Genomic DNA, 27,697 nt, shown 5'->3' with positions numbered 1-27,697 from the left:
CCGGTCAGGGTGTGGGTTATCTTGGCTAGCGATTCTGTAGGCATGACGTGAACGCGAGACAACGTTTTAGGGGAGCCGGTCAGGGTGTGGGTTATCTTGGCTAGGGATTCTGTAGGCATGACGTGAACATGAGACTACGTTTTAGGGGAGCCGGTCAGGGTGTGGGTTATCTTGGCTCGGGATTCTGTAGGCATGAAGTGAACGTGAGACTCCGTTTTAGGGGAGCCGGTCAGGGTGTGGGTTATCTTGGCTTGGGATTCTGTAGGCATGACGTGAAACACCGTTTTAGGGGAGCCGGTGTGGGTTATCTTGGCTAGGGATTCTGTAGGCATGACCTGAGACACCGTTTTAGGGAGCCGGTGTGGGTGTGGGTTATCTTGGCTAGGGATTCTGTAGGCATGACCTGAGACACCGTTTTAGGGAGCCGGTGTGGGTGTGGGTTATCTTGGCTAGGGATTCTGTAGGCATGAAGTGAACGTGAGACACCGTTTTAGGGGAGCCGGCCAGGGTGTGGGTTATCTTGGCTAGCGATTCTGTAGGCATGACGTGAACGTGAGACAACGTTTTAGGGGAGCCGGTCAGGGTGTGGGTTATCTTGGCTCGGGATTCTGTAGGCATGAAGTGAACGTGAGACTCCGTTTTAGGGGAGCCGGTCAGGGTGTGGGTTATCTTGGCTTGGGATTCTGTAGGCATGACGTGAAACACCGTTTTAGGGGAGCCGGTGTGGGTTATCTTGGCTAGGGATTCTGTAGGCATGACCTGAGACACCGTTTTAGGGAGCCGGTGTGGGTGTGGGTTATCTTGGCTAGGGATTCTGTAGGCATGAAGTGAACGTGAGACACCGTTTTAGGGGAGCCGGTCAGGGTGTGGGTTATCTTGGCTAGGGATTCTGTAGGCATGAAGTGAACGTGAGACACCGTTTTAGGGGAGCCGGTCAGGGTGTGGGTTATCTTGGCTCGGGATTCTGTAGGCATGAAGTGAACGTGAGACTCCGTTTTAGGGGAGCCGGTCAGGGTGTGGGTTATCTTGGCTAGGGATTCTGTAGGCATGAAGTGAACATGAGACAACGTTTTAGGGGAGCCGTTCAGGGTGTGGGTTATCTTAACAGGAATGTGATACGTCTTGACAGATTGAGCAGGGAACACACCACTCCTACTCCTGCCCATACTGCAGGGTTGTGTGTGTAGACATGCTCAGACACCCCTTAAGGAATCAAACTAGCAACTAGCTACAACCTGACCTATTGAAGCAATAAGGCCCGGGGAGATGTGGTATGTGGCCAAGATACCACGGCTAAGCGCTATTCTCAGGCTCGACACGGCTCAGGCTATTCTCAGGCTCAGGCTATTCTCAGGCTCAGCCCCCCCCCCCCCCAGTTCCTGCTGTGGTGGTGGTGGTGGTGTAATATAATGGGTTCCTGCTGTGGTGGTGGTGGTGTAATATAATGGGTTCCTGCTGTGGTGGTGGTGTGGTAATATAATGGGTTCCTGCTGTGGTGGTGGTGTAATATAATGGGTTCCTGCTGTGGTGGTGGTGTGGTAATATAATGGGTTCCTGCTGTGGTGGTGGTGTAATATAATGGGTTCCTGCTGTGGTGGTGGTGTGGTAATATAATGGGTTCCTGCTGTGGTGGTGGTGGTGTGTAATATAATGGGTTCCTGCTGTGGTGGTGGTGGTGTGTAATATAATGGGTTCCTGCTGTGGTGGTGGTGGTGTGTAATATAATGGGTTCCTGCTGTGGTGGTGGTGGTGTGTAATATAATGGGTTCCTGCTGTGGTGGTGGTGGTGTGTAATATAATGGGTTCCTGCTGTGGTGGTGGTGGTGTGTAATATAATGGGTTCCTGCTGTGGTGGTGGTGGTGTGTAATATAATGGGTTCCTGCTGTGGTGGTGGTGTGGTAATATAATGGGTTCCTGCTGTGGTGGTGGTGTGGTAATATAATGGGTTCCTGCTGTGGTGGTGGTGTGGTAATATAATGGGTTCCTGCTGTGGTGGTGGTGGTGTGGTAATATAATGGGTTCCTGCTGTGGTGGTGGTGGTGTGTAATATAATGGGTTCCTGCTGTGGTGGTGGTGGTGGTGTGTAATGTAATGGGTTCCTGCTGTGGTGGTGGTGGTGGTGGTGTGTAATATAATGGGTTCCTGCTGTGGTGGTGGTGGTGTGTAATATAATGGGTTCCTGCTGTGGTGGTGGTGGTGTGTAATATAATGGGTTCCTGTTGTGGTGGTGGTGTAATATAATGGGTTCCTGCTGTGGTGGTGGTGTGTAATATAATGGGTTCCTGCTGTGGTGGTGGTGGTGTGTAATATAATGGGTTCCTGCTGTGGTGGTGGTGGTGTGTAATATAATGGGTTCCTGCTGTGGTGGTGGTGTAATATAATGGGTTCCTGCTGTGGGGGTGGTGGTGGTGTAATATAATGGGTTCCTGCTGTGGTGGTGGTGGTGTGTAATATAATGGGTTCCTGCTGTGGTGGTGGTGGTGTAATATAATGGGTTCCTGCTGTGGTGGTGGTGTAATATAATGGGTTCCTGCTGTGGTGGTGGTGTGGTAATATAATGGGTTCCTGCTGTGGTGGTGGTGTAATATAATGGGTTCCTGCTGTGGTGGTGGTGTAATATAATGGGTTCCTGCTGTTCTGGTGGTGTAATATAATGGGTTCCTGCTGTGGTGGTGGTGTGGTAATATAATGGGTTCCTGCTGAGGTGGTGGTGTGGTAATATAATGGGATCCTGCTGTGGTGGTAGTGATGTAATATAATGGGTTCCTGCTGTGGTGGTGGTGGTGGTGTGTAATATAATGGGTTCCTGCTGTGGTGGTGGTGTAATATAATGGGTTCCTGCTGTGGTGGTGGTGGTGTGTACTATAATGGGTTCCTGCTGTGGTGGTGGTGGTGGTGGTGTAATATAATGGGTTCCTGCTGTGGTGGTGGTGGTGTAATATAATGGGTTCCTGCTGTGGTGGTGGTGGTGGTGTGTACTATAATGGGTTCCTGCTGTGGTGGTGGTGGTGTGTAATATAATGGGTTCCTGCTGTGGTGGTGTAATATAATGGGTTCCTGCTGTGGTGGTGTGTAATATAATGGGTTCCTGCTGTGGTGGTGGTGGTGTGTAATATAATGGGTTCCTGCTGTGGTGGTGGTGGTGTGTAATATAATGGGTTCCTGCTGTGGTGGTGGTGTGTAATATAATGTGTTCCTGCTGTGGTGGTGGTGTGTAATATAATGTGTTCCTGCTGTGGTGGTGGTGTGTAATATAATGTGTTCCTGCTGTGGTGGTGGTGTGGTAATAATGTGTTCCTGCTGTGGTGGTGGTGTGGTAATATAATGGGTTCCTGCTGTGGTGGTGGTGTAATATAATGGGTTCCTGCTGTGGTGGTGGTGTGGTAATATAATGGGTTCCTGCTGTGGTGGTGGTGTGGTAATATAATGGGTTCCTGCTGTGGTGGTGGTGTGGTAATATAATGGGTTCCTGCTGTGGTGGTGGTGTGGTAATATAATGGGTTCCTGCTGTGGTGGTGGTGGTGTGTAATATAATGGGTTCCTGCTGTGGTGGTGGTGGTGTGTAATATAATGGGTTCCTGCTGTGGTGGTGGTGGTGTGTAATATAATGGGTTCCTGCTGTGGTGGTGGTGTGTAATATAATGGGTTCCTGCTGTGGTGGTGGTGTGTAATATAATGGGTTCCTGCTGTGGTGGTGGTGTGTAATATAATGGGTTCCTGCTGTGGTGGTGTGTAATATAATGGGTTCCTGCTGTGGTGGTGGTGTAATATAATGGGTTCCTGCTGTGGTGGTGGTGTGGTGGTAATATAATGGGTTCCTGCTGTGGTGGTGGTGTGGTAATATAATGGGTTCCTGCTGTGGTGGTGGTGGTGTGTAATATAATGGGTTCCTGCTGTGGTGGTGGTGGTGTGTAATATAATGGGTTCCTGCTGTGGTGGTGGTGGTGTGTAATATAATGGGTTCCTGCTGTGGTGGTGGTATGTAATATAATGGGTTCCTGCTGTGGTGGTGGTGTAATATAATGGGTTCCTGCTGTGGTGGTGGTGTGGTGGTAATATAATGGGTTCCTGCTGTGGTGGTGGTGTGGTAATATAATGGGTTCCTGCTGTGGTGGTGGTGGTGTGTAATATAATGGGTTCCTGCTGTGGTGGTGGTGGTGTGTAATATAATGGGTTCCTGCTGTGGTGGTGGTGGTGTGTAATATAATGGGTTCCTGCTGTGGTGGTGGTGGTGGTGTGTAATATAATGGGTTCCTGCTGTGGTGGTGGTGGTGTGTAATATAATGGGTTCCTGCTGTGGTGGTGGTGTAATATAATGGGTTCCTGCTGTGGTGGTGGTGTAATATAATGGGTTCCTGCTGTGGTGGTGGTGGTGTGTAATATAATGGGTTCCTGCTGTGGTGGTGGTGGTGTGTAATATAATGGGTTCCTGCTGTGGTGGTGGTGGTGTGTAATATAATGGGTTCCTGCTGTGGTGGTGGTGGTGTGTAATATAATGGGTTCCTGCTGTGGTGGTGGTGGTGGTGGTGTAATATAATGGGTTCCTGCTGTGGGGGTGGTGGTGGTGTAATATAATGGGTTCCTGCTGTGGGGAACCCATCCTGCTGTGGTGGTGGTGGTGTGTACTATAATGGGTTCCTGCTGTGGTGGTGGTGGTGTAATATAATGGGTTCCTGCTGTGGTGGTGGTGTGTACTATAATGGGTTCCTGCTGTGGTGGTGGTGTGTACTATAATGGGTTCCTGCTGTGGTGGTGGTGGTGTGTAATATAATGGGTTCCTGCTGTAGTGGTGTAATATAATGGGTTCCTGCTGTGGTGGTGTAATATAATGGGTTCCTGCTGTGGTGGTGTAATATAATGGGTTCCTGCTGTGGTGGTGTAATATAATGGGTTCCTGCTGTGGTGGTGGTGGTGTGTAATATAATGGGTTCCTGCTGTGGTGGTGGTGGTGTGTAATATAATGGGTTCCTGCTGTGGTGGTGGTGGTGTGTAATATAATGTGTTCCTGCTGTGGTGGTGGTGTGTAATATAATGGGTTCCTGCTGTGGAGGTGGTGGTGTAATATAAGGGAGAGGAGGGAAGAGGCGAGCTGGAAAGACAGGACAGAGAGGGGAGAGAAGGACAGAGGAGGTGGTGGTGGTGTGTAATATAATGGGTTCCTGCTGTGGTGGTGGTGGTGTAATATAATGGGTTCCTGCTGTGGTGGTGGTGTAATATAATGGGTTCCTGCTGTGGTGGTGGTGTAATATAATGGGTTCCTGCTGTGGTGGTGGTGTAATATAATGGGTTCTTGCTGTGGTGGTGGTGGTGTAATATAATGGGTTCCTGCTGTGGTGGTGGTGGTGTAATATAATGGGTTCCTGCTGTGGTGGTGGTGTGGTAATATAATGGGTTCCTGCTGTGGTGGTGGTGTGTAATATAATGGGTTCCTGCTGTGGTGGTGGTGTGTAATTTAATGGGTTCCTGCTGTGGTGGTGGTGGTGGTGTGTAATATAATGGGTTCCTGCTGTGGTGGTGGTGGTGTAATATAATGGGTTCCTGCTGTGGTGGTGGTGTAATATAATGGGTTCCTGCTGTGGTGGTGGTGTAATATAATGGGTTCCTGCTGTGGTGGTGGTGTGGTAATATAATGGGTTCCTGCTGTGGTGGTGGTGTGGTAATATAATGGGTTCCTGCTGAGGTGGTGGTGTGGTAATATAATGGGATCCTGCTGTGGTGGTAGTGATGTAATATAATGGGTTCCTGCTGTGGTGGTGGTGTGTAATATAATGGGTTCCTGCTGTGGTGGTGGTGGTGTGTAATATAATGGGTTCCTGCTGTGGTGGTGGTGTAATATAATGGGTTCCTGCTGTGGTGGTGGTGGTGTGTACTATAATGGGTTCCTGCTGTGGTGGTGGTGGTGTAATATAATGGGTTCCTGCTGTGGTGGTGGTGGTGGTGTGTACTATAATGGGTTCCTGCTGTGGTGGTGGTGGTGGTGTGTACTATAATGGGTTCCTGCTGTGGTGGTGGTGTGTACTATAATGGGTTCCTGCTGTGGTGGTGGTGGTGTGTAATATAATGGGTTCCTGCTGTGGTGGTGTAATATAATGGGTTCTTGCTGTGGTGGTGTAATATAATGGGTTCCTGCTGTGGTGGTGGTGGTGTGTAATATAATGGGTTCCTGCTGTGGTGGTGGTGGTGTGTAATATAATGGGTTCCTGCTGTGGTGGTGGTGGTGTGTAATATAATGGGTTCCTGCTGTGGTGGTGGTGTGTAATATAATGTGTTCCTGCTGTGGTGGTGGTGTGTAATATAATGGGTTCCTGCTGTGGTGGTGGTGGTGGTGTGTAATATAATGGGTTCCTGCTGTGGAGGTGGTGGTGTAATATAAGGGAGAGGAGGGAAGAGGAGAGCTGGAAAGACAGGACAGAGAGGGGAGAGAAGGACAGAGGAGGAGATGGAGTGTGTTGAGGGTAACTGAAGCTGGTATGACAGTTTGACATTTGTTTCACTGTGTGAAATGGACAGGAGTGTTACACCAATTGACTGGCTAACAAAACCCCTCTTATTTCTCAACACTGAGCTGCTTATTTCAAGAAGGGTAGAAAGTAAAGCTTTATTCAGCCAGCCAAATCAACAGCCTCTCTACTCCTCTCTCTCTCCCTCTCCCTTTCCTCTCTCTTCATAGCCTGGAGGCAGCTGGCCCTTATTTATCCCCCAACCCTCCTAGTCTCTTCCCTGTCCCTGCTTATCTCTCCCTGTTCTGGGACTCAGTTGGGGCAGAGGGGCTGTTGGCTGGATAGACTATCTGCAATCATGTCATCCATGCGTAGAGGAACACAGAGATCCACAGGGCTGGGTGGTAAATCAGAGCCCATAGCATGTCATGTTATGCTATCAAAGTGAGGAGAGGGAGGGGGGGAACTCCAACATCAGTCTAGTAAAAACACCACGTGTCCAAACATTGAACACAAACACACTAAAAACAACATCGATGTTTTGTAAATGTTGGCCACTTCTCAAAGTAAAAATTAAAAAAAAACTACTTAACTAGGTAATTGTCAAAGATTAGCGTGATAGGTTGTTAACTTTGCTAAACGTCTTCAATTGGATAATATGAATACAATGAGAGAGAATGCCATACTCAGATGCAGCTGAAACGTGTACAACATGAAGCCTAGTAAACCCTTCCGTTTACAGGAACGTTGTCCTCCCTCTAACGGCACGTGACAACAACAGAAAGAGGATGAAACACGCTCCTGTCTGGTCAGGAGAACAGACCTATAGGGGGAGAGGTCTCAACCAGCTGGTGGTGATTATAGACCTCTGGTCTGGAGAACAGACCTATAGGGGGAGAGGTCTCAACCAGCTGGTGGTGATTATAGACCTCTGGTCTGGTCAGGAGAACAGACCTATAGGGGGAGAAGTCTCAACCAGCTGGTGGTGATTATAGACCTCTGGTCTGGTCAGGAGAACAGACCTATAGGGGGAGAGGTCTCAACCAGCTGGTGGTGATTATAGACCTCTGGTCTGGTCAGGAGAACAGACCTATAGGGGGAGAAGTCTCAACCAGCTGGTGGTGATTATAGACCTCTGGTCTGGTCAGGAGAACAGACCTATAGGGGGAGAGGTCTCAACCAGCTGGTGGTGATTATAGACCTCTGGTCTGGAGAACAGACCTATAGGGGGAGAGGTCTCAACCAGCTGGTGGTGATTATAGACCTCTGGTCTGGTCAGGAGAACAGACCTATAGGGGGAGAGGTCTCAACCAGCTGGTGGTGATTATAGACCTCTGGTCTGGTCAGGAGAACAGACCTATAGGGGGAGAGGTCTCAACCAGCTGGTGGTGATTATAGACCTCTGGTCTGGTCAGGAGAACAGACCTATAAGGGGAGAGGTCTCAACCAGCTGGTGGTGATTATAGACCTCTGGTCTGGTCTGGTCAGGAGAACAGACCTATAGGGGGAGAGGTCTCAACCAGCTGGTGGTGATTATAGACCTCTGGTCTGGTCTGGTCAGGAGAACAGACCTATAGGGGGAGAGGTCTCAACCAGCTGGTGGTGATTATAGACCTCTGGTCTGGTCTGGTCAGGAGGAGATAAACCACCTGGTGGTGATTATAGACCTCTGGTCTGGTCTGGTCAGGAGGAGATAAACCACCTGGTGGTGATTATAGACCTCTGGTCTGGTCTGGTCAGGAGGAGATAAACCACCTGGTGGTGATTATAGACCTCTGGTCTGGTCTGGTCAGGAGGAGATAAACCACCTGGTGGTGATTATAGACCTCTGGTCTGGTCTGGTCAGGAGGAGATAAACCACCTGGTGGTGATTATAGACCTCTGGTCTGGTCTGGTCAGGAGGAGATAAACCACCTGGTGGTGATTATAGACCTCTGGTCTGGTCTGGTCAGGAGGAGATAAACCACCTGGTGGTGATTATAGACCTCTGGTCTGGTCAGGAGGAGATAAACCACCTGGTGGTGATTATAGACCTCTGGTCTGGTCAGGAGGAGATAAACCACCTGGTGGTGATTATAGACCTCTGGTCTGGTCAGGAGGAGATAAACCACCTGGTGGTGATTATAGACCTCTGGGCTGGTCAGGAGGAGATAAACCACCTGGTGGTGATTATAGACCTCTGGTCTGGTCAGGAGGAGATAAACCACCTGGTGGTGATTATAGACCTCTGGTCTGGTCAGGAGGAGATAAACCACCTGGTGGTGATTATAGACCTCTGGTCTGGTCAGGAGGAGATAAACCACCTGGTGGTGATTATAGACCTCTGGTCTGGTCTGGTCAGGAGGAGATAAACCACCTGGTGGTGATTATAGACCTCTGGCCTGGTCTGGTCAGGAGGAGATAAACCACCTGGTGGTGATTATAGACCTCTGGCCTGGTCTGGTCAGGAGGAGATAAACCACCTGGTGGTGATTATAGACCTCTGGTCTGGTCTGGTCAGGAGGAGATAAACCACCTGGTGGTGATTATAGACCTCTGGTCTGGTCTGGTCAGGAGGAGATAAACCACCTGGTGGTGATTATAGACCTCTGGTCTGGTCTGGTCAGGTCAGGAGGAGATAAACCACCTGGTGGTGATTATAGACCTCTGGTCTGGTCAGGAGGAGATAAACCACCTGGTGGTGATTATAGACCTCTGGTCTGGTCTGGTCAGGTCAGGAGGAGATAAACCACCTGGTGGTGATTATAGACCTCTGGTCTGGTCTGGTCAGGTCAGGAGGAGATAAACCACCTGGTGGTGATTATAGACCTCTGGTCTGGTCTGGTCAGGAGGAGATAAACCACCTGGTGGTGATTATAGACCTCTGGTCTGGTCAGGAGGAGATAAACCACCTGGTGGTGATTATAGACCTCTGGTCTGGTCAGGAGGAGATAAACCACCTGGTGGTGATTATAGACCTCTGGTCTGGTCAGGAGGAGATAAACCACCTGGTGGTGATTATAGACCTCTGGTCTGGTCAGGAGGAGATAAACCACCTGGTGGTGATTATAGACCTCTGGTCTGGTCAGGAGGAGATAAACCACCTGGTGGTGATTATAGACCTCTGGTCTGGTCAGGAGGAGATAAACCACCTGGTGGTGATTATAGACCTCTGGTCTGGTCAGGAGGAGATAAACCACCTGGTGGTGATTATAGACCTCTGGGCTGGTCAGGAGGAGATAAACCACCTGGTGGTGATTATAGACCTCTGGTCTGGTCAGGAGGAGATAAACCACCTGGTGGTGATTATAGACCTCTGGTCTGGTCAGGAGGAGATAAACCACCTGGTGGTGATTATAGACCTCTGGTCTGGTCTGGTCAGGAGGAGATAAACCACCTGGTGGTGATTATAGACCTCTGGCCTGGTCTGGTCAGGAGGAGATAAACCACCTGGTGGTGATTATAGACCTCTGGCCTGGTCTGGTCAGGAGGAGATAAACCACCTGGTGGTGATTATAGACCTCTGGTCTGGTCTGGTCAGGAGGAGATAAACCACCTGGTGGTGATTATAGACCTCTGGTCTGGTCTGGTCAGGAGGAGATAAACCACCTGGTGGTGATTATAGACCTCTGGTCTGGTCTGGTCAGGTCAGGAGGAGATAAACCACCTGGTGGTGATTATAGACCTCTGGTCTGGTCAGGAGGAGATAAACCACCTGGTGGTGATTATAGACCTCTGGTCTGGTCTGGTCAGGAGGAGATAAACCACCTGGTGGTGATTATAGACCTCTGGTCTGGTCTGGTCAGGTCAGGAGGAGATAAACCACCTGGTGGTGATTATAGACCTCTGGTCTGGTCTGGTCAGGAGGAGATAAACCACCTGGTGGTGATTATAGACCTCTGGTCTGGTCAGGAGGAGATAAACCACCTGGTGGTGATTATAGACCTCTGGTCTGGTCAGGAGGAGATAAACCACCTGGTGGTGATTATAGACCTCTGGTCTGGTCAGGAGGAGATAAACCACCTGGTGGTGATTATAGACCTCTGGTCTGGTCAGGAAAACAGAGACTGTGAGCTCATCTCTTTCTTGGCAGGTTTTACAGAGCAGGGCCGTGTTGTTCCACTGCACAGAACTTGGAGGTGGGGGGCTGGGGACAAGCATGTGGTATTGATCAGCCCAAGCCCCAGAGCATAACACTGGCATGTACAGTACACCTGCTGAAACACACCATAGCTATGTACCAACACAGATCCCAGACCTGGTGTAAAACCTTGGCAACCAGAACTCGAGTGCAAAACACTCACCGGCCTCAATGCTTGCACACAAACACATTCCCAACTCTCAAAGTAGGGGCACAACAGGTCAGCTTCCCCGGGTGTGAAGAGCTCGGACAACTTTATACAAGTCCTTTAAGTAGATGAACACACAGTGTGAGTTTGTGTAACACAGTTTAGTCACTGATTTACAGACTATGAGTTGGAGCAATGTCAGGTAATGTTGCAACAGCGTTTTAAAGATCACTTAACAACACATTATGTTAGTAGTGGAGGGACTGGGGGGAGAGAGATGGATGACTGTTAGAATTTCTGTCAGGAGTTTGTAAACACTGGTGTTCCAGCTGAGTTCTCTGCTCTCTATTGGTTGGTTGGTGTTCCAGCTGAGGTCTCTGCTCTCTATTGGTTGGTTGGTGTTCCAGCTGAGTTCTCTGCTCTCTATTGGTTGGTTGGTGTTCCAGCTGAGTTCTCTGCTCTCTATTGGTTGGTTGGTGTTCCAGCTTTAATGCCTTTATTTTATTTAACTAGGCAAGTCAGTTAAGAACAAATTCTTATTTTACACTGACGGCCTACCCCGGCCAAACCCAGACGACACTGGGTCAATTGTGCTCCGCCCTATGGGACTCCCAATCACAGCCGGATGTGATGCAGCCCGGATTCGAACCAGGTACTCTCTGGCCAAACACTGACCTCATCCTCACGTCTCGTTGCCTATGACAACACACACACACCGGGTCTTTACAGGACCAGGAACACAGAACAGAACACAGCACGCTACCGAGACCCTTAAGAGATTCCAGCTGTGTTCAAAACCATGATTACCTCAACACACACACACACACACACAGAGACACACACAGAGACACACACAGAGACACACACAGAGACACACACACAGGGGATAGAACATGATTACACCATTGTATGAAGTGAACCAGAGTGAGCGGCTTTCCATCCATCTTCTATCTACACATGAAAGCAAACAGCTACAGGGGTTTCTAGGAGAGAAAACAAGCATTGAACAGGATACTTATTAGTTTAGTGCCAAATGGCACCCTTTCCCCTAAATAGTGCACTGATTATGCCCATACAGGGGGCCCATTTGGGACTCAACCAACGGCGATAGATCAGGTAGTTGTGTCTGAACAGGGCATTAAGAGCAGCTGGCTGTAACAATAACTCTGTTCTGCCCTTCTCTGTGTCCGCAAATGGCACCCTATTCCCTATGTAGGCCCTGGTCAATAGTAGTGCACTACATAGGGAATAGGGGGCCCGTTTGGTACGCACCCTGCGACATCATTACATCACATACATCTCACAACAGGGGCTTTGGTGGAGTGGTCTGTTACAACGTGCAAGACACAAAGAGACGCACACACGGTTCGCTCGCACGCACACACACAGTTCTCACAGGGAAAAGGAATGTTGTGTGTGTGAATGAGGTAAGGGACAGGTCTTCCCTTCAGACCCCAACTAAAGGGTCAACTAGTTAAGGAAGAGTAAACTATTTGATTTCTTTCTTTCAAGTTCAGAATTGAGAACGTCAGAGCTCGGGCGAAGGCTGAGAGCGCCAGAGCTCGGGCGAAGGCTGAGAACGTCAGAGCTCGGGCGAAGGCTGAGAACGTCAGAGCTCGGGCGAAGGCTGAGAACGTCAGAGCTCGGGCGAAGGCTGAGAACGTCAGAGCTCGGGTGAAGGCTGAGAGCGTCAGAGCTCGGGTGAAAGCTGAGCGCGTCAGAACTCGGGTGAAGGCTGAGAGCGTCAGAACTCGGGTGAAGGCTGAGAACGTCAGAACTCGGGTGAAGGCTGAGAACGTCAGAACTCGGGTGAAGGCTGAGAACGTCAGAACTCGCGTGAAGGCTGAGAACTTCAGAACTCAGGTCAAGCGTTCTGAATCTAGTTGGAAGATTCCTGGAAGCCGATGATGGAATAAGGCAATTTAGGGGAAATTGCCTGAATTTTACAACGCTACACAAGAGGGAGTGAAATTCAGACCTCCACCAAGGAGACACATCTGACAGCAACACATTGTAAGCAGCATGTAGGCTGGCTTCTCCACAGGTACAGCTGTTGCTGTGAGAGCAGCTAATCTACCAACGGGGATGTACTGTACAAACATGCAATAAAGAGATCGCTCACGTCGCCACAGGTTGAACATCACTTCTGTGTGTGTGAGCTGCCAGGCTGCCTACGCCCTTATTAAAGACCAGGGGTGTTTCTCTATAGTCTAGAATGGCTTCCTCTCATCAATGCGAGACAGGTCACGTCCCAAATTTAACTATATTGCCTATATAGTGCACTACTTTTGAACAGGGCCCAATAGAGCTGTGGTCAAAAGTAGTGGACAATATAGGGAATAGTGTGAAATGTGGATTTGGGAAGCACCCTGTGTCAGGACACAGTCACCAACACACCAGTGTTATCATTGTTCTGCGTCGCTCTGCAACAGAGACACATTACGGTCATATTATATAACTAGGTAATGGTGGTGACCTACACAAGACACCAGCAGTCTTGACAGACACACTAGAGACAACAGTCAGAGTCTCCAGCAGAACAACACAACCTGGGTCTTGTTCAGTTGGCACGAAGGACGAAGCGTTAGAAAATTAGGCGAAACTAGGAGGTTCTATCTGTAGCTGTCCAATAACAAATGCTTGCTTTGTGCCCGAACGAACACAACCCCAAACCTGAACACAGAGGACAGCCACTGTTCTTTTTTACCCCTTTTTCTCCCCAATTTCATTGTATCCAATTGGTAGTTACAGTCTTGTCCCCTCGCTGCAACTCCCGTACGGACTCGGGAGAGGCGAAGGTCGAGAGCCGTGCATCCTCCGAAACACAACCCAACCAAGCCACACTGCTTCTTAACAGAATGCCCACTTAACCCGGAAGCCAGTCGCACCAACGTGTCGGAGGAAACACCGTACACCTGGCGACCGTGTCAGCAGTCATGCTCCCTGCCCGCCACAGGAGTCACTAGAGCGCGATGCGACAAGGACATCCCTGCCGGCCAAACCCTCCCCAAACCCAGACGACGCTGGGCTAATTGTGCGCCGCCCCATGGGTCTCCCGGTTGCGGCCGACTGCGACAGAGCCTGGACTCGAACCCAGAATCTCTAGCGGCACAGCTAGCACAGCGATGCAATGCCTTAGACCACCGCACCACTCGGGAGACCAGACACTGTTCTGTTCCGACTCCAACCTGAACACAGAGGGAAAGCATTAGTAGACAACTTAAACTGCAGCAAGTCTAGTTTGTCTCAAAGACAGTGTTGGTCTGTATATATTCACACCCAGCCCAACACCCCACCAGAGACTGAGAGTACCACACCAGACAAAGACCACCAGTGCACTAGTCTAGGACAACACCAGGACAATACAGCCCCTGCTCCTCAACACTGGTTCCAGGACAATAGAGCCCCTGCTCCTCCGACCCTGGTTCCAGGACAATAGAGCCCCTGCTCCTCCGACCCTGGTTCCAGGACAATAGAGCCCCTGCTCCTCAACACTGGTTCCAGGACAATAGAGCCCCTGCTCCTCCGACCCTGGTTCCAGGACAATAGAGCCCCTTGCTCCTCCGACCCTGGTTCCAGGACAATAGAGCCCCTGCTCCTCCGACCCTGGTTCCAGGACAATAGAGCCCCTGCTCCTCCGACCCTGGTTCCAGGACATTAGAGCCCCTTGCTCCTCCGACCCTGGTTCCAGGACAATAGAGCCCCTGCTCCTCCGACTCCTACACTGCTGGCTGATTCCAAATCAACCCCTAGACTCCTACACTGCTGGCTGATTCCAAATCAACCCCTAGACTCCTACACTGCTGGCTGATTCCAAATCAACCCCTAGACTCCTACACTGCTGGCTGATTCCAAATCAACCCCTAGACTCCTACACTGCTGGCTGATTCCAAATCAACCCCTAGACTCCTACACTGCTGGCTGATTCCAAATCAACCCCTAGACTCCTACACTGCTGGCTGATTCCAAATCAACCCCTAGACTCCTACACTGCTGGCTGATTCCAAATCAACCCCTAGACTCCTACACTGCTGGCTGATTCCAAATCAACCCCTAGACTCCTACACTGCTGGCTGATTCCAAATCAACCCCTAGACTCCTACACTGCTGGCTGATTCCAAATCAACCCCTAGACTCCTACACTGCTGGCTGATTCCAAATCAACCCCTAGACTCCTACACATTAGTGCTTCATGTAGCCTGGGGCAGAAAGAATTGGATAGGCCCTGAAGCCTGCCAGTGGGCAAGGTGGTGGAGTCCTTAATATATAGCTAATTATCCAGTCCTTTCAGCGCAAATAGACGTGGCTAGGAGGCATATTCAGTAGTGCACACTGTAACAAAACGCTTTGCAAAAGAAAATGTCTATTATTTTACAATGATGTTGTCCTTTTTAATCTAGTTTGATTTGCGGTGTTGTTAAAACCAGAGTAACAAGTGATCCAACTAGGTCTAGCCCAGTTGTTGTTTGCAAGTAAAACAAATGAGGTAAGTGAGGGTATGAGCCCTTATCATAACCTACCCTGATGGAAGTTGGACACACACACACACACACACACAGGCCTGCATCAGTTTCTGTGTCACAAACATGACCTTGCTCTATCTCACCCCCAATGAATCAGCTGAAGCTGAATGAAGGAAAATAATCAATGAAAAACAGACAAAATACCATCCATCATGTTATCTAGGTTAGGCCACGGACAGTTTGTAATGTCCATGCATTTTATTTGATAATATCTTATAAACTTGTTAGGCCCCTATCCACCTGGACCAGAGGCCAGTTTGATCTCAGCCGAGAGTCGAAAGGGATGAGCAGCAGCACTTTCATCCATACACTACATACAAACCACCAGAACATGTCATAACATGGCCAATCTGACAACTAGTAGCGACGACAGTCAATAGGGATTGGAGTAGATAGCTGATACAACAACACTCCAGTGAAAATAGTGTTCCGCGCAGTTCCATCGCGTTAACGTTTTCAAGAGGGACTGATAACAACTGAAATGCATTACACACAGTTATATTATAATACCGGTGGTGAACATGTTGAGAGATCAGTCAATACAATATATGTCAAGTCAGCCATTGCCTCTGGCAGATCGTGAGTTATCAGTCAAATTGGACATTTAGAGACACTATATTCAGCTTTGGTACTTAGCTTATTGTTACAGACAGACCGCTTCCTGGTTGACTTCTGCACAACCAAACGTTATGTCTGTAGCTTGACAAAAGGTCGACAACATTGGACTCAAAACCTTTCCAGCTGGCTTAGCTAGTGGTTATGATCACCCAAATTAAGGTGGTTTATATCACCAACAAGAACAATTGACGTGTGTAGTATCTCATAGATATACTCTGATAAAAATATATCTGCGCATTGATAAGTTACATTCAAACGGGACAATTTGTTCCAACGTTTGCTAGAATCAGCTGGCGAAAACGGAACAGCTGACGTTGGATCGAGTCTACCGTTGGAGTTATTAGCCAGCTAGCAAATGCCATGTAAGCTTGCTATAAACAATGTTTTAAAAAAAAGCTAAAATAACAGATGAGGAAAATAAATACTATTAACTGTTTTATATTAGAAACTTACCCAAATAAATATCTCCAAACGAACCACTTCCAATTTTTCTGCCCAGTCTGTATCGGTTTCCCACTCTCAATTCCATGATTGACAATTTATAGCTAGCAAGCTAGCTCAAAATCCACAAAAAAAATGTTTCAGCAAAAGTCCAAGAAAGTTTTAGTCCAAATATATTTTTTAAAGGCAAAATTATTTCCAGAAACGGTTTATTTTTCTCTCTTCTTTCTGCTTCCCGTAGTCTATATCCGGATATAGTAACACTGTCCCTAGCTACAATCCAACAAACTATCTTTCACCTCTCTTTTTAAAACAATCCTAATGTCATAAAATCATAATAATGGGTTTGTTTTGAAGGTTAACGTGTGTAGTTTATGCTCTTGCTATTTTCGATATCATCCCGAATTGCTTTTCCCGAAGATGAAGATGGATTTTTGAAGACGTTGCCCTTGTATTTTTTTGCTATGTTCTTTCACCACTGTCTCTGCGTCTGGCTTTTTCCACATAGTTAATATGCGACTTCTCGTCGTTCAGCAATCTGTTGTACGTCGGTGTCGTCACTTCCCTTAGCAACGGCTGGCCATGGCAAATATCTGGCATGGGGGAGGGGAGCTGGGGCTGGGGCTGGGTTTGCCTTGACACAATAATAACAAAGCCAGGGTTGAATCAATTTCCTTTGTCCAGCATGACATGTAAAAGCTAGCATGAGTATTATCTAACTGTCATGTTCACAGTGTGTGTTTTGTCGTTTTTAATAACCTCTACAACAAACGTTTATGTTGAGATGAAATTATTGCACAGTATATTGAGACACACATCAATCTACAGTTATTTTTTATGTATTTAATGAATCGACATTGTGTAATAGTTAGGCCTACATAAGAAATAAGACAAATATATAATTTAAAACATAAAAATCTCAATCTCAACCTCTTTGTAAACATTAAAAAGGACATGTTGATCAATCAGGGAGTCTGGGTGTGTCTTTAGGCATGGGATGACAAGGAAATGGAGAGATGGCCTGTAAAACCAGGTGAAACCGGATTCCCTGTTAGTGTAACCCCAATGGAACCCTATCATAGTCTAAATAGTGCACTACTTTAGGTCAAAAGTAATGTACTATATGGAATGTGGTGCCATTTGGGACGCACACCCTGTGTGTAAACCCCAGTCTGTGTATCTGGTTAAAACAGGAAAGGCATAAAAACACTACAGCATCACTTGAATAACAACATCCTGTCAGCCTGTTCCACACAGCAACACTTCCTGGTTCAAGAGAAGTGGTACAAAATAAGAAACACACACAATTTTTTTTTTACAAAGGAAACACAAATTGTTGTCAGAGTGAACCCACGCCCACTGTCATTTAAGCTACGTGTGCATTTCTACTTTGTACATTCTTCCACTGCAAATCTACCATTCCAGTGTTTTACTTGCTATATTGTATTTACTTTGCCACCATAGCCTTTTTTGCCTTTACCTCCCTTCTCACCTCATTTGCTCACATTGTATATAGACTTGTTTATACTGTATTATTGACTGTATGTTTGTTTTTACTCCATGTGTAACTCTGTGTCGTTGTATGTGTCGAACTGCTTTGCTTTATCTTGGCCAGGTCGCAATTGTAAATGAGAACTTGTTCTCAACTTGCCTACCTGGTTAAATAAAGGTTAAATAAATAAATAAATACAAATGTATATATTTTTTCATGTAGTTCTCTCCTTGAGCTGTTCTGGTCTATTAATGTTCTGTATTATGTCATGTTTTGTGTTGGACACCAGGAAGAGTAGCTTCTGCTTTCGCAACAGCTAATGGGGATCCTAATAAAATACCAAACACCATTCTCCAATTGTCTGATAAAGTGACAACCCTGGTACACATAGATATCATATCTACCAGTCTACATACACAGTTGTTGTTGAAGAGGGTTCTCTCTGCTACCCCACGGCAAGTGGTACCTATGCACCAAGTCTAGAACCAACAGGACCCTGAACAGCTTCTACCTCTAAGTCATAAGACTGCTAAATAGTTTGTTAAATTGTTAACTAATAGCTACCCAGACTATCTGCGTAGCTATTAGGGGCTCCCAAGTGGCGCAGCGGTCTAAGACACTGCATCTCAGTGCATCTCAGAACAGTCCCTGGTTCAAATCCAGGCTCTATCACACCTGGCTGTGATTGGGGGTGTACAATTGGCCCAGGGTAGGCAGTTGTTGTAAATAAGAATTTGTTATTAACTGACTTGCCCAGTTAAATGAAAAAAAAATCTGCATTGACCCTTTTTACAGCAACTCTTTTGACTCATCACATACACTGCTGCTACTGTTTATTATCTATCCTGTTGTCTAGTCACTTCATCCCTACCTATATGTACATATCTACCTCTTGGTCGATATCTACGGCTTGGTACTGGTACCCCGTGTATATAGCCAAGTTATCATGACTCATTGTGTATTAATTCCTTGTGTTATTAATTCTCTATTTGTCTCTGTGTGTTGTTGGGAAGGACCCGTAAGTAAATATTTCACTGTTCGTCTACACCTGTTGTTTATTAAGCATTTGACAAATAACATTTTTATTTTATTTTATATGCCCTCATCTGCCCTCACCCCACCAACGGAAAAGTACAAACTATACTAAATATTTACACAGAAGTTTCCCTGCTGCTCCTAGTTCTTAGTAACATCTCTCAGCCCTCTCTGTCAATATACTTTTCCACCCTGCTTTGCCAGCTCAGGAATACAACCAACAAGTTAATAGTCTCATTTCACAGCCGCTCAGTTAGTGCCAGAGAACCCCCCCCATGGGACCTCTCATAACACACATGATCAATGCCCTCTGTTAGTTCTGACATAACTGGGTGGAAACCAAGAGGCACAAACTCCACTTATCACTCCAGTTATCCAATGATTTACTTTTTACAATCATGGCTTCTAGGAATGGCCATCAAGAGGTGTAAAAAGGAATGAGGAAAGGAGGAGGAGGTATGGGAGTGTCCGAAAACAACCCCACTTATATCCAGTACTACTGTCCTATCATGACGTCTATTTCATTCAAGTAACAGTTCACAGTCATCCACCCGTACTGCGATAAGACTTGAATCTGTCAGTCCATCTGGTGTAGGAAGTATCTGTCAGGACATGTTGTCATGACGTAGCTGTGACGTCGCCGGAGCAATGACTCAGCTCGCCCCTCCAGGCTCCAACACTTTAAAAGACCAGGGCATGCTGGGTAAATCAACCACTCAATCAAACTGTCCGAGTCCCAAATGGCACCCTATTATATATGCAGTACACTGGTTTTGACCAGAGCCCATACGGGTAGTGTATAGGGATTGGGACTAGGGTGTCATTTGGGCCAGATGTAACTGAGGAGATTCAAATGTCTCAGTCAGTGAGCGAGCGAGGCTTCACACAACCAGCCAGGCATGAGGACTGGGCTGTTATGAGTCATCCTGGTGTTGGCAGTTGATGTTATTCTTTAATAACACAGACCCCAAAGCAAATCAGGGTGGAGAAAACAGGTCTATTCAAATAGGACAAATCATGCCTGGAAGTAGATGGTCATTCTCCCCTGTCCTCAGTGATTATCTCCTGTGGTTCTCTCCTGTGGTTCTCTCTTGTGGTTCTCTCCAGTGGTTCTCTCCTGTGGTTCTCTCCAGTGGTTCTCTCCTGTGGTTCTCTCCAGTGGTTCTCTCCTGTGGTTCTCTCCAGTGGTTCTCTCCAGTGGTTCTCTCCTGTGGTTCTCTCCAGTGGTTCTCTCCTGTGGTTCTCTCCTGTGGTTCTCTCCTGTGGTTCTCTCCAGTGGTTCTCTCCTGTGGTTCTCTCCTGTGGTTGATCTCCTGTGGTTCTCTCCTGTGGTTCTCTCCTGTGGTTGATCTCCTGTGGTTCTCTCCTGTGGTTCACTCCTGTGGTTGATCTCCTGTGGTTCAGGGGACTTCAATAGGAATGACTTCAATAGGAATGACTTCCAGTTCTATTACCCTCGGCTGTCAGGGGACTTCAATAGGAATAACTTCAATAGGAATGACTTCAGTAGGAATGACTTTAATAGGAATGACTTCAATAGGAATAACTTCCAGTTCTATTACCCACGGCTGTCAGGGGACTTCAATAGGAATGACTTCAATAGGAATGACTTCAATAGGAATGACTTCAATAGGAATGACTTCAATAGGAATGACTTCCAGTTCTATTACCCACAGCTGTCAGGAACTTCAATAGGAATAACTTCAATAGGAATGACTTCAATAGGAATGACTTCAATAGGAATAACTTCAGTAGGAATGACTTCAATAGGAATGACTTCAATAGGAATAACTTCAATAGGAATAACTTCAGTAGGAATGACTTCAATAGGAATGACTTCTATAGGAATAAATTCCACTTATATTACCCACGGCTGTCAGGGGACTTCAATAGGAATGACTTCCAGTTCTATTACCCACGGCTGTCAGGGACTTCAATAGGAATGACTTCAATAGGAATAACTTCAATAGGAATAACTTCAGTAGGAATGACTTCAATAGGAATGACTTCCAGTTCTATTACCCTCGGCTGTCAGGGACTTCAATAGGAATGACTTCAATAGGAATAACTTCAATAGGAATAACTTCAATAGGAATGACTTCAATAGGAATGACTTCCAGTTCTATTACTCACAGCTGTCAGGGGACTTCAATAGGAATAACTTCAATAGGAATGACTTCAATAGGAATGACTTCAATAGGAATGACTTCCAGTTCTATTACCCTCGGCTGTCAGGGACTTCAATAGGAATGACTTCAATAGGAATGACTTCAATAGGAATAACTTCAATAGGAATGACTTCAATAGGAATAACTTCAATAGGAATGACTTCAATAGGAATGACTTCAATAGGAATGACTTCAATAGGAATAACTTCAATAGGAATGACTTCAATAGGAATAACTTCCAGTTCTATTGCCCACGGCTGTCAGGGACTTCAATAGGAATGACTTCAATAGGAATGACTTCAATAGGAATAACTTCAATAGGTATGACTTCAATAGGAATAACTTCCAGTTCCATTACCCATGGCTGGCAGGGGACTTCAATAGGAATAACAGTTCCATTACCCATGGCTGGCAGCATGTGATACTGTGTTTCCTCTGTGCTTCCCGGCTCGGCTTTCCCTTCCCTCTAAGTGAATTTACAGTGATCATCCGGATCCATTCTGCTCCAGCAGATATATGTCTGTGTCCCAAATGGCACCCTATTCCCTGTATAGTGCACTAAATTTGAACCTGAGCCCAGAGGCCCCTATGGGCTTCGTCATAAGTAGTGCACTATACAGGATGCCATTTGGGACACAATAGGATATAATCCCCAGAGAGTACAGCTGCTGTCTGTTTAATCTGGCTCTGCCAACACACACAATGGGTTTAGTACAGAGCTTTGATATTACCACCATGATTAATTTAAAATGCCCTAATTAAAATGAAAGTGTGCACATGAATTGTGAACACACACACACACACACACACACACACACACACACACACACACACACACACACACACACACACACACACACACACACACACACGGAGCAGAAGGCTGGACACATTGTTTTAGAGGATTTTCTTATAGTCCATTCACAGTAGTGATGTCACAAAAATTATCCCCACTTCATGATTATTTCCTGTATCTAACAGACCAATCAGAGTTGATATAGAAGGTGGTTACATAGACCACATGGCTAAAGGATATATACAGTGGGGCAAAAAAGTATTTAGTCAGCCACCAATTGTGCAAGTTCTCCCACTTAAAAAGATGAGAGAGGCCTGTAATTTTCATCATAGGTACACTTCAACTATAACAGACAAAATGAGGGAAAAAAATCCAGAAAATCACATTGTAGGATTTTTAATGAATTTATTTGCAAATTATGGTGGAAAATTAGTATTTGGTCACCTACAAACAATAAAGATTTCTGGCTCTCACAGACCTGTAACTTCTTCTTTAAGATGCTCCTCTGTCCTCCACTCATTACCTGTATTAATGGCACCTGTTTGAACTTGTTATCAGTATAAAAGACACCTGTCCACAACCTCAAACAGTCACACTCCAAACTCCACTATGGCCAAGACCAAAGAGCTGTGAAAGGACACCAGAAACAAAATTGTAGACCTGCACCAGGCTGGGAAGACTGAATCTGCAGTAGGTAAGCAGCTTGGTTTGAAGAAATCAACTGTGGGAGCAATTATTAGGAAATGGAAGACATACAAGACCACTGATAATCTCCCTCGATCTGGGGCTCCATGCAAGATCTCACCCCGTGCGGTCAAAATGATCACAAGAACGGTGAGCAAAAATCCCAGAACCACATGGGGGAACTAGTGAATGACCTGCAGAGAGCTGGGGCCAAAGTAACAAAGCCTACCATCAGTAACACACTACGCCGCCAGGGACTCAAATCCTGCAGTGCCAGACGTGTCCCCCTGCTCAAGCCAGTACATGTCCAGGCCCATCTGAAGTTTGCTGGAGAGCATTTGGATGATCCAGAAGAAGATTGGGAGAATGTCATATACCTACTGTGAAGCATCGGGGTGGAAACATCATGCTTTGGGGCTGTTTTTCTGCAAAGGGACCAGGACGACTGATCCATGTGAAGGAAAGAATGAATGGGGCCATGTATCGTGAGATTTTGAGTGAAAACCTCCTTCCATCAGCAAGGGCATTGAAGATGAAACGTGGCTGGGTCTTTCAGCATGACAATGATCCCAAACACACCGCCCGGGCAACGAAGGTGTGGCTTCGTAAGAAGCATTTCAAGGTCCTGGAGTGGCCTAGCCAGTCTCCAGATCTCAACCCCATAGAAAATCTTTGGAGGGAGTTGAACGTCCGTGTTGCCCATCAACAGCCCCAAAACATTACTGCTCTAGAGGAGATCTGCATGGAGGAATGGGCCAAAATACCAGCAACAGTGCGTGAAAACCTTGTGAAGACTTACAGAAAACGTTTGACCTCTGTCATTGCCAACAAAGGGTATATAACAAAGTATTGAGATACACTTTTGTTATTGACCAAATACTTATTTTCCACCATAATTTGCAAATAAATTAATAAAAAATCCTACAATGTGATTATCTGGATTTTTTCTCATTTTGTCTGTCATCGTTGAAGTGTACCTATGATGAAAATTACAGGCCTCTCTCATCTTTTTAAGTGGGAGAACTTGCATAATTGGTGGCTGACTAAATACTTTTTTTGCCCCACTGTATTGTCTACTGCATTTAGAGAACAAAGCAATATGGATTAATTTAGTTGGGATTCGTTGTAATAACGATTTAATCCAGAAGTATGTTTTTTTTTTTGTGAAGGAAGAAACACTTACTAAAATAATCGCCATAGATACCGTTGGACTAATTAATTTGTATTCTACTGGATGGCCTAAAGAGTAATAAAGTAATGACTGAACTGAATGAATATGCTAAACTGGTCCCCAGTGTGTAGACTCAGTTTCATGCTCTGTGGATTCAGACCTCTCCTTTTGTCCTCTGCTCTCTGAGCCACACATTTAGAAGAAGACATTTGTTTTTGTAAGGTAGGTAAGTGTTCTGATTTGCACATTGAAACATGCTACCTTCTGCAAGGTTTTACAAGCTGTCGAGGAACTAAGACACGTTGCAGTATAGGACATAACGACATTGAACGAGATGATATGTCATTCCTGCCCAAAGGCCTGAATTTAAAGCTACTCTCTCTGTTCCTTTCTTTTTCCTCAAATCTTAGCAATGTCCATTCAATTGACTTGTTTGTCCTAAAACCTATATCATCTTAGTTGTGCTTACTTCACACACCCTGCTCATGCAAAAACGAACTCTAAAATGGGGAGGTTTGTACATTTCGTGTCGACCAATCAACCTACAGGTTGTTTTAGAGTTTTAGAGTGAATGGACAAGTCAACAACAAGCTCAACACCAACTACAGTACTGTTGACATTACATATACAGATGGGCCTTGGACATCTGTCTGTGTAGTGTGTGTGTGTGTGTGTGTGTGTGTGTGTGTGTGTGTGTGTGTGTGTGTGTGTGTGTGTGTGTGTGTGTGTGTGTGTGTGTGTGTGTGTGTGTGCGCATGTTGGCCATTGTTCCTGGCCCTGGATGGTGTGTTTCAAGAAGGGGGTCAGCATGAAATTCGATCACCTTGGTTACACCACACGCACAGATACTCTCTGATCGTACATGCTGATTGGCTATAAGGTAACCAATGCCTGAGGCCACTGCTGTAAGTATTCTAATTCCATGGGTATCTCTCGGCCATAGCCTTCTATCGCAATACAAGACTGTCACATGGCTCCTAGGCTTGACTTGACACAGAGACATTACATAATGAAAGTACTCTGTCAGTCACGTTGAATCCAATGCGCTGGAAGTCTATTAGCGAGCTGTACCAAAACAATACGCACTCCCTTGTAAACCAAAACAATACGCACTCCCTTGTAAACCAAAACAATACGCACTCCCTTGTAAACCAAAACAATACGCACTCCCTTGTAAACCAAAACAATACTCCCTTGTAAACCAAAACAATACGCACTCCCTTGTGAACCAAAACAATACACAACCCCTTGTAAACCAAAACAATACGCACCCCCTTGTAAACCAAAACAATACACACTCCCTTGTAAACCAAAACAATACGCACCCCCTTGTAAACCAAAACAATACGCACTCCCTTGTAAACCAAAACAATACGCACTCCCTTGTAAACCAAAACAATACCCACCCCCTTGTAAACCAAAGCAATACGCACCCCCTTGTAAACCAAAACAATACACACTACCTTGTAAACCAAAACAATTACACACCCCCTTGTAAACCAAAACAATACTCCCTTGTAAACCAAAACAATACGCACTCCCTTGTAAACCAAAACAATACGCACTCCCTTGTAAACCAAAACAATACTCCCTTGTAAACCCTCTCAAAGTACTGGCAGAACCAAACACACTGCCAGGTAGAAATGTAGGGTCTTAATTTCATCACTCTTTTGTTGATGAGAATTTTTCTGCACCGCAGGACATGCAGATGAGATTCATGATTGACATAAATTCACTGAAAACCTGTTATAAAACCGGTTATATATTAACAATGTTGTACTTTTCATGTAGCCTAATTTTGGCCAGCTAATAAATCAAATCAAATCAAATCTAATTGTAGCGGCATAGGCAAGATACAGTAGATGGTATTGAGTGCAGTATATACATATGAGATGAGTATGTAAACAAAGTAGCATAGTTAAAGTGGCTAGTGATACATGTATTACATAAAGATGCAGTAGATGATATAGAGTACAGTATATACATATACATATGAGATGAATAATGTAGGGTATGTAAACATTATATTAGGTAGCATTGTTTAAAGTGGCTAGTGATATATTTTACATCATTTCCCATCAATTCCCATTATTAAAGTGGCTGGAGTTGAGTCAGTGATTTGGGAGCAGCCACTCAATGTTAATAGCTTTACCACCAGTCAAGCAACATTTTGAAGTAAACGTTCAAACCCTGTTGCTGCAGGTAGTTGCAGAGGAGATCAGAGGGAGACACATTGTAACAACATATCCAACTCACACTGTACAAGGAGACAGTAGTTACACAGTAGTTACACAGTAGTTACACACTCTCTCTCTCTCTCTCTCTCTCTCTCTCTCTCTCTCTCTCTCTCTCTCTCTCTCCCTCTCTCTCTCTCTCTCTCTCTCCCTCTCTCTCTCTCTCTCTCTCTCTCTCTCTCTCTCTCTCTCTCAAAAGTAGTGCACTATGTAGGGAATAGTGTGCCATTTTGGACACAGACTATTCAAATGTATATCTCCCCACAGACCATGTAGGGACCCTTTAGACCATGTAGGGCCCTTTAGACCATGTAGGTCCCTTTAGACCATGTAGGTCCCTTTAGACCATGCAGGGCCCTTTAGACCATGTAGGGCCCTTTAGACCATGCAGGGTGCCATTTGGGACTCATCCCGAGTCCCCATACATTCCTGCATCCTTCATAGTTTAATTCCGGTGTCTATACCTGACAGTCCAAATGCATGCTGGGGCTGGGTTCTATGGTGAATAGACTATGAGAGTGTTTTCTCAAGGGACCTTGTGTGTTTTGGCACAAGTGCAAAAGAAAAAGATAAAGTCAGCCAACAGAGTCCCATGAGTTAAAAACTAAACACTAGACAGATTTATACCAAACCTTTGATGGGGGCTTGAGATGTCTGATTATGGTTGTCTTCCATGATGCTCAGATACACCCCAACCTGAGAACTCTGTTCTGACACCTCTTCCATGATGCTCAGATACACCCCAACCTGAGAACTCTGTTCTGACACCTCTTCCATGATGCTCAGATACACCCCAACCTGAGAACTCTGCTCTGACACCTCTTCCATGATGCTCAGATACACCCCAACCTGAGAACTCTGTTCTGACACCTCTTCCATGATGCTCAGACCTGACACCCCAACCTGAGAACTCTGTTCTGACACCTCTTCCATGATGCTCAGACCCGACACCCCAACCTGAGAACTCTGTTCTGACACCTCTTCCATGATGCACAGACCCGACACCCCAACCTGAGAACTCTGTTCTGACACCTCTTCCATGATGCTCAGACCCGACACCCCAACCTGAGAACTCTGTTCTGACACCTCTTCCATGATGCACAAACCTGACACCCCAACCTGAGAACTCTGTTCTGACACCTCTTCCATGATGCTCAGACCTGACACCCCAACCTGAGAACTCTGTTCTGACACCTCTTCCATGATGCTCAGACCTGACACCCCAACCTGAAAACTCTGTTCTGACACCTCTTCCATGATGCTCAGACCTGACACCCCAACCTGAGAACTCTGTTCTGACACCTCTGGTCTCTTGGCCCCTCCCACCCCTACAGGAGGGCAGGTTCCGCTCAGCCCAGTCCAAGCACTTCTCTGTCCTGGCATCCCAATGGTGGAACCAGCTTCCCCCTGATGCTAGGACAACAGAGTCCCTGCCCATCTTCTGAAAACATCTGAAACCCTACTTCTTCAACGAGTATCTTAAATAATCCCACAGCACCCCGACTCGCAGCCTCTCCTCACCCCAACCCCCTCCAAAAAAGGATTTTTTATTAAAAAAGCCTTTCTTCCCCCTCTTACTAGCTCTGACTTAGCTGATAGCTACTTTACTGAGGAACAATGTACTTGCTACGGCTGTGATATGTGTTTGTCTCACCTAGCTATTTTACGTTGAATACACTAACTGTACGTGGCTTTTATTTCACTTAGCCCTGTATTGTTGGACCTCAGAGCTTATGATTGTCACTGTACCCTGTAATTACATGGTCAACCCTGTACATGTGACTGATAAACTCTCTAATCTAATCTAATTAGAGCATCTGGGGCCT

General features: G+C 46.2%; 1 protein-coding gene across 1 annotated transcript in view; it reads right to left on the bottom strand.

The window, feature by feature from the left end:
• Positions 1 to 16,813, bottom strand: part of csnk1da (casein kinase 1, delta a) — a 66,236-nt gene extending 49,423 nt beyond the window's left edge. Inside the window, exon 1 of the mRNA XM_031819938.1 lies at positions 16,304 to 16,813. Within this exon, the coding sequence (XP_031675798.1) occupies positions 16,304 to 16,379 (76 nt within the window). The 5' untranslated portion in view covers positions 16,380 to 16,813. The remainder of the gene's footprint in view (positions 1 to 16,303) is intronic.
• Positions 16,814 to 27,697: the final 10,884 nt, after the last annotated feature.

Source organism: Oncorhynchus kisutch, unplaced genomic scaffold (assembly GCF_002021735.2).
Source record: "Oncorhynchus kisutch isolate 150728-3 unplaced genomic scaffold, Okis_V2 scaffold2905, whole genome shotgun sequence".
In the NCBI taxonomy this organism is placed as follows: Eukaryota; Metazoa; Chordata; class Actinopteri; order Salmoniformes; family Salmonidae; genus Oncorhynchus; species Oncorhynchus kisutch.
This window is presented reverse-complemented; position numbering and strand designations above follow the sequence as displayed.